Source organism: Danio rerio, chromosome 18, assembly GCF_052040795.2.
Source record: "Danio rerio strain M-AB ecotype USA chromosome 18, GRCz13ab, whole genome shotgun sequence".
Lineage (NCBI taxonomy): Eukaryota > Metazoa > Chordata > Actinopteri > Cypriniformes > Danionidae > Danio > Danio rerio.
The window spans coordinates 898,081-915,001 of record NC_141038.1 but is presented as its reverse complement, the minus strand read 5'-3'; the positions used below and the strand labels follow the sequence as shown (position 1 = coordinate 915,001).

Here is a 16,921-nt window from a genome sequence, read left to right as displayed (position 1 = left end):
ATATATATATATATATATATATATATATATATATATTTTTTTTTTTTTTTTTTTTTTTTTTTTTTATGCAGCGGATGCCCTTTCAGCCGCAACCCATCTCTGGGAAACATCCAGACACACACACACACACACACACACACACACACACATTCGTATACTATGGACAATTTAGCCTACCCAATTCACCTGTACCACATGTGTTTAGACTTTGGGGGAAACCGGAGCACCCGGAGGAAACCCATGCGAACGCAGGGAGAACATGCAAACTCCACACAGAAACGACATCTGAGCCGAGGTTCGAACCAGCGACCCAGCGACCTTCTTGCTGTGAGGCGACAGCACTACCTACTGCGCCACTGCCTCACCCATTATATATTTTTTATTATTGAAAGAATAAAAGCAACAAAAATAAGTACACTCACTAAAAAATACTGGTGTTTACTTTGCCCACTCAACAATTCACACATTACTAGCTGGTTAGTTTAGGTCCTCTACTTATAAGCTAAAAAGGCAACAGTGGTCCAACCTTCCAGACCATTATCACCAATAAAGCCTAGAAAACAGGGCACTGTAAACCGATAGGCTCAAATATTCCTTTCCAGTTATCAACTTTCGCCATGGCCTCTTATGCTTTAACAAATGTGTCCCATAGGTTTTTCCAAACTTTTCAACAAAAATTTTCTTCCTTTCCCATGGCTGTTGCAATTTCCAGCTACTGTAAGAATCTGGTTCTCTCTGTGATCTAATGTTTGCTAGTGTTTTGTACCTGTTGCTAAGCAGTTATATATTATATATGATTTTAATTCTGTTGCTAAGTGGTTGCTATGCTATTCTAGATTGTCGTCATCTTACCTGCTAGCGCGAGCAGCATTTCACCCAGACTCTGCTGGTATAAATCAAGCGTGTCGTAATCCTCCGCGCCGCTCTCCTCCTGCACACAGATCCCAACAAAACTACATCACCCATCATGCAACACTGCTGCTCACATGATGTATATGCAAATGAGCATATAAGGTTTACCCGGGCAACAGCAGTGGACGCCACTTCCAGTGCAGCCAGCAACCGAGGCTGATCCCTGGACATTTCTGTGAAAGATCAAACAGCTGATGTTCATAAATCAGTTCATTTCATCTGCTCCATATTAATAAAGCAGCACTGGTACCTATTAAAATGTTCCTGGCTGATCTGGCCTCTTCAAAGCTGATCTTGTTGTCTGATCTGACCAGAGCTTTGAGTTCTTCAGCACGACAGACGTATTGATTCACCTGAGAAAGACAAGCGTATCTTTAGACTGAACATGATGCTGGATTCACAACAAATGCGGAATCAAGTACATGCGTGAATAAGTTACACAGAAAGTCAAATGCAAATCAGAGCCAATTATTATCACATGCAGTGCTGGGGAGGTCACTTTGGAAATGTCATAGTTTACGAATTACAAATGACCCTATTTAAAATGTTTAAAACAATTTAAAAAATGAACGTAATTCAACAAATAACCACCGGGTGTCGCTATTACGTGCCTTCAATTAGGCAGCACTTCAGGGGCCTCATGTATTAACGCTGCGTACGCACAAAAACTTTGCGTACGCCAGGTTTCACGCTCAGAATCGCTCACGTTTGGATTTACTAACGATGAACTGAACGTGGGAATGTGCGCAGCTTCACGGCAGCTTTCTGGATGGCGTACGCACATTTTTTGTGCGTGTCTGTTTTATTTCCATTGGCGACTCCTAGAGGCAGTTGTGTTAAATTCCTCTCTACAAAGTGTCTGAGCCTTGCAATGGCAGCTGTATGAGACGGGTTCATCTAGTAGGTATATAAGGTTTCCATACCATACAGTTGACCAGCCAAACATTAAAGCACAATTTGCAGCGGTCGCCTGTTTTCCCAATGTAATCTGAGCGATCTACTGCACGCACATTGCTATAAAGACACTATCTGAAGATGAATTTGCATGCGTGAATCAGAAACATTTCCATTCAATAAATGTGCAAATAAAATATGATGCACAGACTTATTGATGATTCCTACTTGCCTTTCTCGTGATAAATAGTGGGCAAAATCTGATATGTAGCGGGGGAAAAAAGACGAAAGAGTTCATCAGACGCTGGTTTCGAGCCGAGTTCATGTTCGGATGTGTCAATACATGATCACATGCGTCTTACGAGGTGCGCCACTGAGTCTGCTAAGGGTTCTGCAACATTTTACAGATATAAATCACACTATTTCTTTATTTTAATGCACTGGGTGCGATGTTCAGACCCAACTGTGTTAACCGCGTCAGCTAAACTCTCCCACTCTATTTTTCTTCTTTTGTTGTTAATTACGGAGAACAAACTTGCAAATAACACCGCTTTTCTCCGGTCTACCTCCGAAAGCAATTCAATTCAATTCAATTCAGCTTTATTTGTATAGCGCTTTTACAATGTAGATTGTGTCAAAGCAGCTTCACATAAATGGTCATAGTAATTGGAACAGTGTGGTTCAGGTTTTAGTGTTTAAGTTCAGTTCAGTTCAGTTTAGCTCTGTTCAGTGTGATTTAATCATTACTGAGAGTTCAAACACTGAAGAGCAAATTCAACGATGCGTAGCTCTACCAATCCTGAACCATGCGAGGCAGTGGCGACAGCGGAGAGGGAAAAAAAACTTCACCTGATGGGAGTGAAGAAAAAAAACCTTGAGAGAACCAGACTCAGTTGGGCACGACCATTTTAATTTCTCCGCTGGCCAAAAGTCTTGTGCAGAACTTCATTCGCCGTGGTTTATGCTGGAAGATGGCCTCAATGAAGACTCGTCTGTCCCTGGAGCGTCGCTGGAATCAGACTCATGTTCTCCACTCCCCAAGCACCTCCAATTCACATTCTGTTCAGAGTTTCTCTTCTTGCTTGATTTTGCCGTTGCTTTTTCGTTGGGTTTTGCCATTAGCATAGTCATTAGCATATTCATACGGGGGAGGAGGCAGGGAGGGGTTTTGTGCTCGTGCACGTGCGCTCAGTTTCACATTCATTCTGATGTACAAAAGAATATGCGTGAGATTCGGCGTACGCAGTGTTTCATACATCTGAATTTTTTTCTGCGTACGCACATTTACAGCTTTGTGCGTACGCAATGATTTAGTATGATTTCCACGCAAGTCTTCGTACATGAGGCCCCAGGTTATGAAGTAAAACTAACAGACCAAACTGAAGGAAACATAATTGATAATCACATTTTGGCGAGTCATGGCGCACCAAGAAAAAGGAAAATCAACAGTCAGTGTAAGAAGTTTCAGTCACATTGGGGCAAAGAATTTTTCTTCACAGAGATCAGCGGGAAATGTGTCTGTTTAATTTGCCAGAAATCAGTTGCAGTTATAAAGGAATATAATATTAAAAGACATTATGAAACAAAGCATCAGGCCTTCAGCTCTTACACTGGTGCCGAACGAGATCAAAAAGTAAAACAATTAGCAGCTGCTCTATCAGCTCAACAACAGCAGTTTTTTGTGCTATTAAAGTGCAGGAAAATTCTACACTGCACTGCAAAAAATGCCTTTTTTATTTAGATATTTTGTCTTGTTTCAAGTCCAAATATCTAAAAAATCTTAAATAAAGGAGAATTTTCTAATTTGCCAATTATTAATAAATAATAGGCCAATAATAAGTGAGTTTTTCCTTAAAACAAGCAAAATATTCTGCCAATGGGGTCAACAAAATAATCTTGTTTTTCCTTTTGACATAAGATTATTTTGCTTACCCCCTTAATTTGCTTGTTTTAAGGAAAAACTCACTTAATATTAGCATTGTATTTCTCAAAACAAGACAATATGTTTTGCTTGTCTGGAAATTTTTTCTTGATTTGAGAATTTTTAGATATTTGAACTCAAAACAAGACAAAAAAATCTCATTAAGAAAAGCATTGTTTGCAGTGTGGCTAGTTATGAGGTAGCTCAGCTAATCGCACAGCGCAGGACACCCTTCACTGAAGGAGATTTTATAAAGGATGAGTGTTGCAACTGTAATTTGCCCAGAGAAGATTCAAGTTTTTTAAAAACTTAAGTCTTTCTAGAAACACTGTTGGACGACAAAATAAAATAATTCCATAATAATATATACACACACATATCTATCCATCCATCCATCCATCATATATATATATATATATATATATATATATATATATATATATATATATATATATATATGCGTGTCTGAAGTAAAGTAACTGATCTGATCTGATTACTTTTTGATTACTTTTAAGTTTCTAATGGATATTTTCAATTAAATCATTTTCAAGCATTTATATCGGTAGCTGGCTCTCTGCTGCTCTAACATGGTCGCCCATTGAAGCTAAGCAGGGCTGAGCTCAGTCAGTGTCTGGATGGGAGAGCACATGGGAAAGCTAGGTTGCTGCCGGAAGTGGAGATAGTGAGGCCAGCAGGGGGCGCCCAACCTGCGGTCTGTGTGTGTCCTAATGCCCCAGTATAGTGACGGGGACTCTACACTGCTCAGCAAGTGCCATCTTTTCATCTCTTTGTGTTCGTTAATAATCCCAGGATGTCCTTCATAAAGAGTAGGGGTTTAACCCTGGCATCCTGGCCAAATCTGCCATATGGCCTCCTAACCCTCCCCATATCATCATTGGCTTCATCACTCTGTCTCCTCTCCACCAATCAGCTGGTGTGTGGTGTGCGGTCTGGTGCAAAATGGCTGCGTTACCCCTATCTGTTCCAGGACCACACAATTCCCAATGGTGAGCAGGTCACATTGTAAGCCTGTGTCCTAACAACACGCTCCATAAGATGTGCAGTGATGAGCAGTTTGGCTGTTTGCATCAGACAAAACAGGACAGAAATGTAAACACAGCCATTCAGAACAGAGCACTCACTGCACTCCAGCACAACGCTGAGCTTTATCATCTAATGAACACACATTAAAGCTCTTGAACATGATTAAACTGAGTCTCAGTTCAGTTTCAGACGCTTTATTTTAAATAATACTGAACTGTAATACTGAACTGGATCTGCTGCTGCTGTCAGTAGTGCGGCATTAAATGTCATGTAAAACAGCATTCAGACTCACATTATGATCATTTAACACTGAATAAAGAGCTGAACATGAGCTGTAGCTGAGCTGATCATTGTCAGTTTTCTGTTGTTCAGCTGTGAGAAACAGAAGCCGCTTCTAAACTATCAATTTCAGCTGTTGGTTAGGACAAAAACTCCTTTAATATGGAGAATATTCCACACGTGCCGCTGCTTTTACAATGAACACGATGTAAGTCAGCCTTTAGGCTTGATCGTTAGACTCACTGTTAGTGTCCTCAATCTGGCAACCTGCACTCGCATTTATTTTGATCCAGGAATGCAATACCTAGCTCAACCACTGGGTGTCAAACTCACATACTGCACCATTAACGAGTCATTTTTTGTCACATTAAATGAAGCAAAAACATAATACAGGTTTTGACTGTGTATATATGCTCATATATGACTGGTTCCAGAACTGCGGCACATTTTATTTATTTTCCAATGATATTATTTATTTGATGATACATGATGCTTAATGTATGCTTCAGGAGGCCGAGACTGTCAAAATAGTCTTTAGAGTCTTTAAGATGTTTTCAAGACAAAAAAGTTCCTAAACACACATACAAACATTACTTTAAGAGATCATTTGTGATATTAATAATAGAGTGGAGGAACTATGACGTCAATTTGTATGCAAAAACCCGGAAGTGAGTTAGCATTTTAGCACTTCCAGTTCCCTCGTCCCAAAGTCAATGGCTGTTTCTCAATTCCAAGAACGCAGAGAACGGACTTGCGTTCTTGTGGAGAGCGGTCTTGCCAGGTGTCCTCGGAAGAACGAACTCAGGAGACCGCGAGGGCAGAGAACGCGTCCTTTGAGAAATGGGATGCTGCGTTCTTCCTGATGGTCACATGATCTTCACGCGTTTTAAATGGAAATCATTTAAACATTACAGCCTTCATACAACGATTTATTGTTTCCCCCCTCTTCAAAATATATACTTTGCATAAAAACATTATAAATATACTCTGCGCAAAATAAATAAAACAGATTTTAATATGAATTTCATCAAACCAACACCCTTAATGTGTTTATTCCTTTATTAAGATGTTCATGGTAATGTTTACTTTCACCGTTTCATTTAGGGAAACTCCTGAGGTAAATAAGTCAAATCTCTGAACTTTAATAATAATGAACTGAACTTAGGCAGCTGATGATGACGTTGCACGAGAACACGAGGACGCAACAATAATATCCAGCTGCAGGCCCGCAGAACCACACACATTTTAGGCACACACAATCTAGGACACACAATCTAGGCAAACCATATATGGTTACGACGGATGTTAATGTTATAACGTCTTTTTGGACATCGTCATCGATATATTTTGATATATATGATTAATAAATATTGTACACAATAAACAATAGTGTTTACTTTACTTTATTTCACAAATATTGCGATTGAGACAGCCGAATGGGGAGCCGTGTTTCCGATCACCATTCAATATAAATAGACTGAACAGTTTTTAATCAGTCATTATAGCTGATCAGTCGTTATTATCTGACAATAATATGGCAGATACTCGTTTGCTGGCCTTGCTGAATGATCTCATTTGGACAGGTTTAATTTATATAATGGATTAATTTATGATGATTGAAATAATAGCAAGTTAATATAGGCAATAATACATTAATAAAAATCTTTTTACATGTAACAAATGTATAACACTATATTAATATTTTACTCAAGCGATTTAATAGTGTTTATAAACTAATATATTAGCTTAATTTTCTAATAACCTTTTAATTAATGATTTCCCACATTTAAAACTGTAGTAATTTAATACTACAGTAATAGGAAACAAATATGAACAAATTAACTATTAACAAAAAATCATAAGTGTGTGTGTATATATATATATATATATATTTATATACACACACACACACACACACACACACACACACACACACACACACACACACCTTTAACAGTGACAGTTTAGTAAAATTTAGTAGTTTATATATAAACTTTTAATTATAATCAGTTAAGATAATCAGTTTATAACTAATATATATATATATATATATATATATATATATATATATATATATATATATATATATATATATATATTGTTTAAATGGTTAACTATAGTAGGCTAATTTATTTTAAAGTGACATATTATTGTTTGCTTTTTATACCAAGTATAATAATATTAAGAGCTTGAATTAGTTTATTACACTTAATCCAACAATTAGACGGTCTATTATGTTTTCTTTGTGTATATGGACACATGAATAACGTCATAAGTTTCTTTAACCAATTATTTTTATTTACATAATTTAAGTTCAAAAACTGCAGAGATGTTAGAATGATCATTACGATATAATAATTATACTGACTGAAATGGGAAACCATATTTGTGAAATTCAATAGATGGCGATAATGCTAAAGAGTTAGTTACCGGTTTGCCTAGATTATGTGTCCTAGATTGTGTGTGCCTCAAACGTGTGTGGTTCTGCGGGCCTGCAGCTGGATATATCTCGGACGCAAGACAGCTGAAGAACGCATATTGAGAAACAGCCAATGGGGTTTTTGAATGGGGTTTCAGTAAAATCGCTTAAATAAGGTTCGTGGCTAACACCAACTCAAGATACTTTCACGTTTTGTTCTACGACATAAAACACATCAGTTACAGCACACTCTTGAGCTTTTAAATCGATTATGCTTCTTTAAAAAGACGGTTGCTATCAAGTTGCTAAATGAGACTACAGGCGGTGTCGGAGACATTATACGTCATCGAGCTGAACTGGTCTGGAGCGCAGCTCGCTTGTGTTGTGCATTTGGATTTGTCTGTTAATTAGTTATTTTCATGAATAGTATTGTATAGTTTGTTGTATTATTCTAATTGAGAATTCAGATTGTGTGTAGATAATTCCTTCACATGTAAAGGCTGTCGAGACAGACTAATTTGTTGATCATTTATTTTAATTAAACGACACTATGAAGATACTGCTCACCAGTGCAGCCTGTCTCTCTCCTGCCCACAGTAATGCAAACGTGTGAATAAATGTGTAAAAATACAGACATATTAACTGTCATTTTCACATGATCAAGTGATTTCTCGTCTTGTTTTCTTCATCTGAACACATTTAACTGCAGTATTTACACTCCTCCATAAAATGTATAGCAGATGTGACTGTATGGGCTGCTTTTCGCTGTACTTCGTGACAATAAAGGAATATTGAATGTTGCTCTGTGTCCATGATGATGGAACTTGCAGGCATTTGATTGACTTGTTCCTCCTCACGCCTCATTTCTGTCATCTGTTTAAGGTAAGCGGGCTGTGTGCGCGAGCGATACACTTATTTAAATATGTCTCATAATAATACTGTATAGGCACATTTATACACATTTTTAAAACGTTTAGAACAACCGCAAAGCAAAACAGATGTATTTCCCACGAAAAAACGATCCAAAAGGCACAAAGGTCTATGTGTGTTTGCATATTTATTTGTTTATAATATATAGCGTGGATTATAATGTAATAAACAGAGAGATTAACTCTTTGTCATGAACATTATTTCTAAGAATAAGCTTGATAAGCTGTCTGTAGCAGGGTGGGGCTGACGTCCCGAGGGCGCTCTAGTCCGTTTATAGCCTAATGTTAGCTTTTCAAGTCTTGCGTTTGCATTTAAGATCGAAAAGTGCTCAAAGTTGTATTTTCGTGTGACAATTATCCGGCTGGACAAAACGTGTAAGTGTAATGAACAGTGTTTAAACACAGAGCTTATTATTCGAATTCTTCGAAAAGCCTATGGGAAAATCCTATAGGGATTTTCACGAGGGAACCAGTTTTATGCTAGCAGCCGATTAGCCTACAAAGTGACGTCATAGTTCCTCCACTCTATAGGAGGTGTATCTTGGAGACACAAAATGTACCTGCAGTTCTAGAATCAGCCCCACACTGTACATATTAGAGTAAATGACAGGAGCTCACCTTTTGTCTGAGCGCTTCTTTCCTCTGTCTGTCAGTTTCATCTGTAGAAATAGAGATGATGAGTGAGTTCACGGCTCAACAGGTACCTTCAGCAGAAATGTAGGTTTTGTTTTCTTTTTTCCAAGCCTTACAGTGAATGGCGGGAACAAATTGTTCAAGTGCACTACAGTAGAGGGATAACGCAGCCGATCGATCGCCATCCTGATCCTTCTGCACCGCCTGCAGCACCAGTGCTTTCTGCAACACACACACACACGCACAGGTATGTTTACATGACAGTTTACGTTTACAGTAACGGTGAAATTTAAATTCTGATTCAAATTCTTTCTGTACTGTTACACAGAGGAATTAAATTCTCACATTATTTCCTAAATACGCTCAGCGGCCACTTTATTAGGTACACCCATCTTATTGCTCGATAACGCACATGGCAGCAGCTCAGTGCATTTCGGCATGTAGACATGGTCAAGAGGATCTGCTGCAGGTCAAACTGAGCATCAGAATGGGGAAGAAAGGGGATTTAAGAGACTTTGATCGTGGCATGGTTGTTGCTGCCAGACGGGCTGCTCTGAGTATTTCAGAAACTGCTGATCTACTGGGATTTTCACGCACAACCATCTCTAGGGTTTACAGAGAATGCTCCGACAAAGAGGAAATATCCAGTGAGTGGCAGTTCTGTGGGCGCAAATGCCTTGTTGATGAGGCCAGAGGTCAGAGGAGAATGGCCAGACTGGTTCCAGCTGATAGAAAGGCAACAGTAACTCAAATAAGCACTCGTTACAACCGAGCTCTGCAGAAGAGCATCTCTGAACACACAACACGGCCAACCTTGAGGCGGATGGGCTACAGCAGCAGAAGAGCACACCGGGTGCCGCTCCTGTCAGCTAAGAACAGGAAACTGAGGCTACAATTCACACAGACTCACCAAAACTGGACAATAGAAGATTGGAGAAACGTTGCTGCTCTGATGAGTCTCCATTTCTGCTGACACATTCGGATGCTCGACTCACAATTTGGCCTCGACAACATGAAAGCATGGATCATCCTGCCTTGTATCAGCGGTTCAGGCTGGTGGTGGTGGTGTAATGGTGTGGGGGAGATTTTCTTTGGGTCCATTAGTACCAATTGAGCATCAACGCCACAGCCTACCTGAGTATTGCTGCTGACCATGTCCATCCCTTTATGAGCACAGTGTCTCCATCTTCTGATGGCTACTTCCAGCAGGATAACGCAGCATGTCATAAAGCTCAATCATCTCAGACTGGTTTCTTGAACATGACGATGAGTTCACTGTACTCAAATGGCCTCCACAGTCACCAGAGCTCAATCCAATAGAGCAGCTTTGGGATGTGGTGGAACGGGAGATTGGCATCATGGATGTGCAGCCGACAAATCTGCAGCAACTGTGTGATGCTATCATGACAATATGGAGCAAAATCTCTGAGGAATATTTCCAGTAGCTTGTTGAATCTACACCATGAAGGATTAAGGCAGTTCTGAAGGCAAACGGGGTCCAACCCGGTACTAGTAAGGTGTACCTAATAAAGTGGCCAGTGAGTGCATATATATATATATATATATATATATATATATATATATATATATTTTTTTTTTTTTTTTTTTTTTTTCTGGAGAAACTGATTTATTTTAGTTTGGCTGGAATAAAACAAATGCTGTGGTCATTATTATTAGAAAATACTTGAATTTCATTCAGTAAATCAAGAAGCATTTTCTCGACAAGCAAAAATGAGTTTGTCCTTGTGGTGAGCAAAATCTTGTTTTCCCTTATTTGTTTTCCAAAGCTTTTCCCAGGCCTAGAAAATGCCATGTCAAAACTCTTTTCCATGTTTTCCATGAGCGAGCCCTGAGTATCACTGCGCTAACAATGAAATCTGAAGTGAATCAATTGAATCAACTTGTAAATAATTCATTCAAACAGCAGCAGCTCTGTAATGAACAAGTGTGTATGTGTGTGTGTGTGTGTAAACACTGTTTTCAGATCAGCCTCTGTGTGACACTTTTGCGGCGTGGTTTGGCCACTTCAGCTATGAAATGAAGTGTGTGTGAGCTCGGGACTCACGGCCTTGGGCAGGCTCTCTGCGCTGGGCATGTGCTCCAGATCCACAAACGGATGCAGGAAGAACTCCTCAAAGCAGATGCGTCTGTCAGGATCTCTGAGCAGGAGACGGAGGAGTAGATCCCTGCAGTCACGGGACACTCCAGCAGCGGCCGGCAGCTGAACACACACACACACACACAGTGAATATACACAAATACAACACACACACACATACAAACACACTGAGCGCACGCACACACACAAAAACAGTAAATGTACACATGCAACACACACAGAGTGAGTATACACACATATAACACACACACACACACACACACACACATACACACAAAAATGCCCACACACACACACATAAACACAAACAGTGAATAACACACATACAAAAACACAGTGAGTACACACATCACACACACATACAGTAAATCTACACACAAACAACACACACAGAGTGAGTATACAAATATAACACACACACATACATACACACACACACAGTGAGTATACACACAAAAATGCTCACACACACACATAAACACAAACAGTGAATAACACACATACAACAAACACAGAGTGAGTAAACACACACACACAAACAGTAAATCTACACACACAACACACACAGAGTGAGTATATACACACACACACACACACACATAGTGAGTACACACATCACACACACACACAAACAGTAAATCTACACACATACAACACACACAGAGTGAGTATACACACATATAGCCCACACACATACAGACATATAACACACACACACACACACACACAAACACACACACAGTGAGTATACACACACAAACCTGCACACACACACACACACACACACACACACACACACACACAAAACACATAAACACAAACAGTGAATATGCTCACATACAACACACACCAAGTGAGTACATACACACACACACACACACTGAGTATACACATTACACACACAAACAATAAATGTACACACATACAACACACACCAAGTGAGTATACACACACACATAAACACACAGTAAATGTACACACATACAACACACACACACACACACACACATTGAGTATACACACATACAACAAACATACACACACACACAGTAAGTATACAAATCCCACACACACACAAACAGTAAATGTACACACATACAACACACAGAGTGAGCATACAGACATAACACACACACACACACACACACACACACACAGTGAGTATACACAAATACAACACACATACATACGCACACACATAAACACAAACAGTGAATATACACAGTACAAACGCACACATGGTGAGAATACACACACATACAACACACACATAAACAAACACACACATACACACAAACAGTAAATACACACACAGAGTGAGCATACATACACACACACACACACACACACACACACACACACACACACACACACACAGAGTGAATATATGCACATCCATTAAACACACACAGAGTTTACGCACATACATTAAACATACGCACACGGTGAATACACACACACACGCACATTACAGCAGTGTCCTTCACTGCTGCCCCATCTAGTGTTGGCTCAGAGACTGCAGGCTGGGCGTGTGTCAGTAAAGCCCTGTGCAGTGTTCAGTGTAGAGCTGCTGACTCTCACCTCCACGGGTCTCTCACTGCGGATCTTCTCCTCCAGTTCAGTGAAGGAGCGAGACGCAAACGGAGCCCGGCCAAATAACGCTTCTGCCCTCAAACACACACACACACACACACACACACACACACATCACGACTTATGAATGCTTTCATATATTATAAGGAGCTGATATTGTTGTTTACGTAAATATGTGTGATTATTATTGTGTGTGTGTGTGTGTGTACCGTATAGAATGACGCCGACGGACCACAGATCGACTCGGGCGTCGTAGTGTTTTCTGCACACGATCTCTGGAGCCATGTAGAGCGGAGAGCCTCTGAGCGCATGCTGCTCATCCCACGGGCTCATGTACTGCGCAAAGCCAAAGTCTACACACACACACACACACACACACACACACACACACACACACACACACATACATATAGTTAAACACAAAAACACACACACATAGATATACACACAAGTGTACTGGTTATTTTCTGCATTTATTTAATTACAGACATGTATTTTGTGTGATAAAGATATTTATTTTCCTTGTGCGCATGTGTGTGTGTGTGTGTGTGTCTGTATATGTGTGTATGTGTTTAAGTGTGTGTGTGAGTGTGTGTGTTTGTGTGTGTATATATCTTTGTGTGTTGTATGTGTGCGTGTGTGTGTGTGTGTATTTTTTTTGTGTTGTATGTGTCTGTATGTGTGTGCGTTTAAGTGTGTGTGTGTGTGTGTTTGTGTGTTTTTATGTGTGAGCGTGTGTTTAAGTGTGTGTTTAAGTGTGTGTTTGTGTGTGTGTGTGTTTGTTTAAGTGTGCGTGTGTGTGTGTGTGTGTGTGTGTGTGTGTATCTGTGTGTGTTGTATGTGTGAGTGTGTGTAGTTTGTTTGTGTTGTATGTGACTGTGTGTTTGTATGTGTGTGTGTTTAAGTGTGTGTGTGTTTTTATGTGTGAGCGTGTAAGTCTGTGTGTGTGTTTGTATGTGTGAGTGTGTTTAAGTGTCTATATGTGTGCTCAAGTGTGCGTGTGTATGTGTGAGTGTGTGCATGTGAATGTGTGAGTGGGTTTGTGTGTGTAAGTGTGTTTTTATGCGTGAGTCTTTTTGTACAGTATGTGTGAGTGTCTAAGTCTGTGCGAGTGTGTTTGTTCGTGTGTATGTTTGTGTTTGTATGTGTGAGTGTGTATGTGTATGTGTGAGTGTCTAAGTGTGTGCGAGTGTGTTTGTTTGTGTGTATGTTTGTGTTTGTATGTGTGTGTTTAAGTGTGTGTGTGTGTGTGTTTTTATGTGTGAGCGTGTTTAAGTGTCTATATGTGTGCTCAAGTGTGCGTGAGTATGTGTGAGTGTGTGCATGCGTGTATGTGTATGTGTGAGTGTGTTTGTGTGTGCATGTGTGTGTTTGTATGTGAACGTCTTTAAGTGTTAATGTGTAGGTGTGTATGTGTGTGCGTGACTGTGACAGTGTCTAGCATGTTTTCCTGTACATCAGTGTGTTTGTGTTGCATGTGTGCGTGCGTATGTGTGTGTGTGTGTGTGTGTGTGTGTGTGTGTGTGTGTGTGTGTGTGTGTGTGTGTGTGTGTGTGTGTTTCACCTGACAGTTTCAGCATGTTTCCGCTCAGCAGAATGTTCTGAGGTTTGAGGTCCAGATGAGAGATGTTCCTCTCATGGAGAAACTGAAGAGCACACGCTGACACACACACACACACACACACACACACACACACACACACACACACACAAAGGACAGTTATATCTCATCAGCATCAGTGTGTGTTATTTCATCACTACATATTCCAGTGTGTGTGTGTGTGTGTGTGTGTGTGTGTGTGTGTGTGTGTGTGTGTGTGTGTGTGTGTGTGTGTGTGTGTTTGTTTGTTTGTTTGTGTGTGTGTGTGTGTGTGTGGTACCGATCTGCTGTAGGCAGCGGCGGGCGACTCTCTCTGGAAGGATCCTGCGGCTGCGGATGAAGCGTGACAGATCTCCTCCTGAACACCACTCCAGAATCAGGTAGATGTTCTCGCTGTCCCACTGACAGACAAGACAAGTGAGTGTGCTATTCGGAGCTGACACTTCACACACACACACTCCAGAGCAGTGATACTCAACCACGTTCCTTGAGGCACACCAGCACTGCTTGTTTTAGATGTCTCCTTAGTCTGTCACAGCCATCACAGCTCTCTCAGCCTCTGATGAGCTGATGATCTGAATCAGCTGTGTTTGATTAAGGAGACAGGGAAAATGAGCAGTGCTGGTGCTCCTACAGGAACGTGGTTGAGAATCACTGTTTTTGAGACAGCAGAGACGCACTTTAAATCTTGCAGAAAGGAGCAGAATAGGTCTCTTTAATGATTATTGTGTATATTAAGTATACAATTTAAGGTATTAGTAGAGTTTAAATAATATCATCAGCAAAGCCCTGATCTTTGATGCAGGTGAAGCTGAAGATACACGTCAGCGCAGTGTGCTTTATAATGAATATCTTGGCTTAAGTTCACCTGGAAGTCTTTGAGCTGCACTATATGAGGATGCCGGACCGTCTTGAGGATCTCGATCTCCGTCAGCAGATTCTCCATCGAGCTTTTATTCAGACTCTTCTTGCTGACCACCTTCACGGCCACCGCCTCCCTGCTGTCAGTCTGAACCAATCAATAATCAATCAATACAGGAAGACAATCTCCAAACCATTAATCAGCCCATTAGACTCATACAGAAGCGCCTGAAGATGAACTACATCTCTTAAAGTTGTATTTAATATTTTTGTAATTAATTTCTGAATTGATGCTATTGTTAAATACATTTAATTCTGTGTATTTTACTTTGCTTAATGACGAATGATACAGCCTAATCTAATCTAATTCAGCATGTCATGTGCTTCTGTATTAAAGATATTGATCAGTTAATCAATACAAGAAGACAATATCCAAAGTATAATGCTTAATCAGCCCATTGAATACACAGAGAAGCGCCTGAAGATGAACTATATCTCACAAAGTTGTATTAAATATTTTTTTAATAGATGTATATTATTTATACACTTGTTATTTACACTTCTGATTGGATGGATGCTAACGTTAATTACATTTCATTAGCTGTGTATTTTACTTTGCACAATGATAATACAGTCCAGCATGTCTCGTGCTCCTAAACTAAAGATATTGATCGATTAATTAATACAAGGAGACAATATCCAAACCATAATGCTTTAGTAGCCCATTAGACAAGTACAAAAACACCTATAAAGATAAACTATATCTCATAAACTTGTATTAAATATTTTTAAATAGATGTATATTATTTATACACTTATGATTTACACTTTAGATTAGATGCTAACGTTAATTACATTTCACCTGCTGTGAATTTTACTTTGCATAATGACAATACAGTTTAATCTAATCGATTCCAGCATGTCACGTGCTCCTGTATTAAAGATATTGATCAATTATTCAGTACAAGAAGACAATATCCAAACCATAACACTTAATCAGCTCATTTGACAAGTACAGAAACACCTATAAAGATGAACTACATCTTATAAACTTTAATTAAATATTTTTAAATAGATGTATATTATTTATACACTTATTACTTACACTTCGGATTAGATGCTAACGTTAATTACATTTCATTAGCTGTGCATTTTACTTTGCATAATGACAATACAGTTTAATCTAATCGATTCCAGCATGTCACGTGCTCCTGTATTAAAGATATTGATCGATTTATCAATCAGATATTCAATACAAAAAGATAATATCCAAACAATAACATCTAATTAGCCTATTAGACAAGTACAGAAGAGCCTAAAGATGAACTATAGCTCATAAAGTTATTGATAATGTAAATAAATCGATCAATTAATCGATAATCACCTTTCTGAAAGCTTTATAAACAGTCGCGTATGTGCCGCTGCCCAGCCTCTCGGTGAGAATGAAGTCTTTGAGCTTCGGCGGAGCGAAACCCGCAGCCGCCATCCCGAAGCAGAATCAATCAATCAATCGATAATCGATGATGATTTATGACAGCATAACGACGAGCGCGGGGCTTTCTCTTGTCTTCACATGGGCCATTCATCCGTACGGTTACACCTCTGACTATTCACTTGAAGAATAATAATGATATAATCTTTAATCTAGGCGAATTATTAATAATATATTCGTGTTTTCATCTGAAGCGCTGCGCTCTGTTTACTTCCGCGCACTGAC

At 39.5% G+C, this 16,921-nt stretch overlaps 1 protein-coding gene across 3 annotated transcripts in view; it reads right to left on the bottom strand.

Moving 5' to 3' along the window:
- The window catches only part of ulk3 (unc-51 like kinase 3), a 23,867-nt gene extending 6,946 nt beyond the window's left edge, over positions 1 to 16,921 (bottom strand). For 2 of the 3 annotated variants that reach the window (XR_015514105.1, XM_087291389.1), the window contains exons 1-12: positions 16,589 to 16,921; positions 15,212 to 15,352; positions 14,624 to 14,744; positions 14,308 to 14,403; positions 12,953 to 13,096; positions 12,732 to 12,814; positions 11,097 to 11,252; positions 9,148 to 9,253; positions 9,017 to 9,057; positions 1,163 to 1,265; positions 1,021 to 1,085; positions 853 to 931 (exon numbers count right to left, since the gene is read on the bottom strand). Coding sequence is in view for 2 of the 3 variants with exons in the window: in XM_087291389.1 (XP_087147515.1) it covers positions 853 to 931; positions 1,021 to 1,085; positions 1,163 to 1,265; positions 9,017 to 9,057; positions 9,148 to 9,253; positions 11,097 to 11,252; positions 12,732 to 12,814; positions 12,953 to 13,096; positions 14,308 to 14,403; positions 14,624 to 14,744; positions 15,212 to 15,352; positions 16,589 to 16,690 (1,237 nt within the window). In the remaining variant the exon portion in view is untranslated. The remainder of the gene's footprint in view (positions 1 to 852; positions 932 to 1,020; positions 1,086 to 1,162; positions 1,266 to 9,016; positions 9,058 to 9,147; positions 9,254 to 11,096; positions 11,253 to 12,731; positions 12,815 to 12,952; positions 13,097 to 14,307; positions 14,404 to 14,623; positions 14,745 to 15,211; positions 15,353 to 16,588) is intronic. The other variant, NM_001089472.1, reaches the window with a different exon arrangement.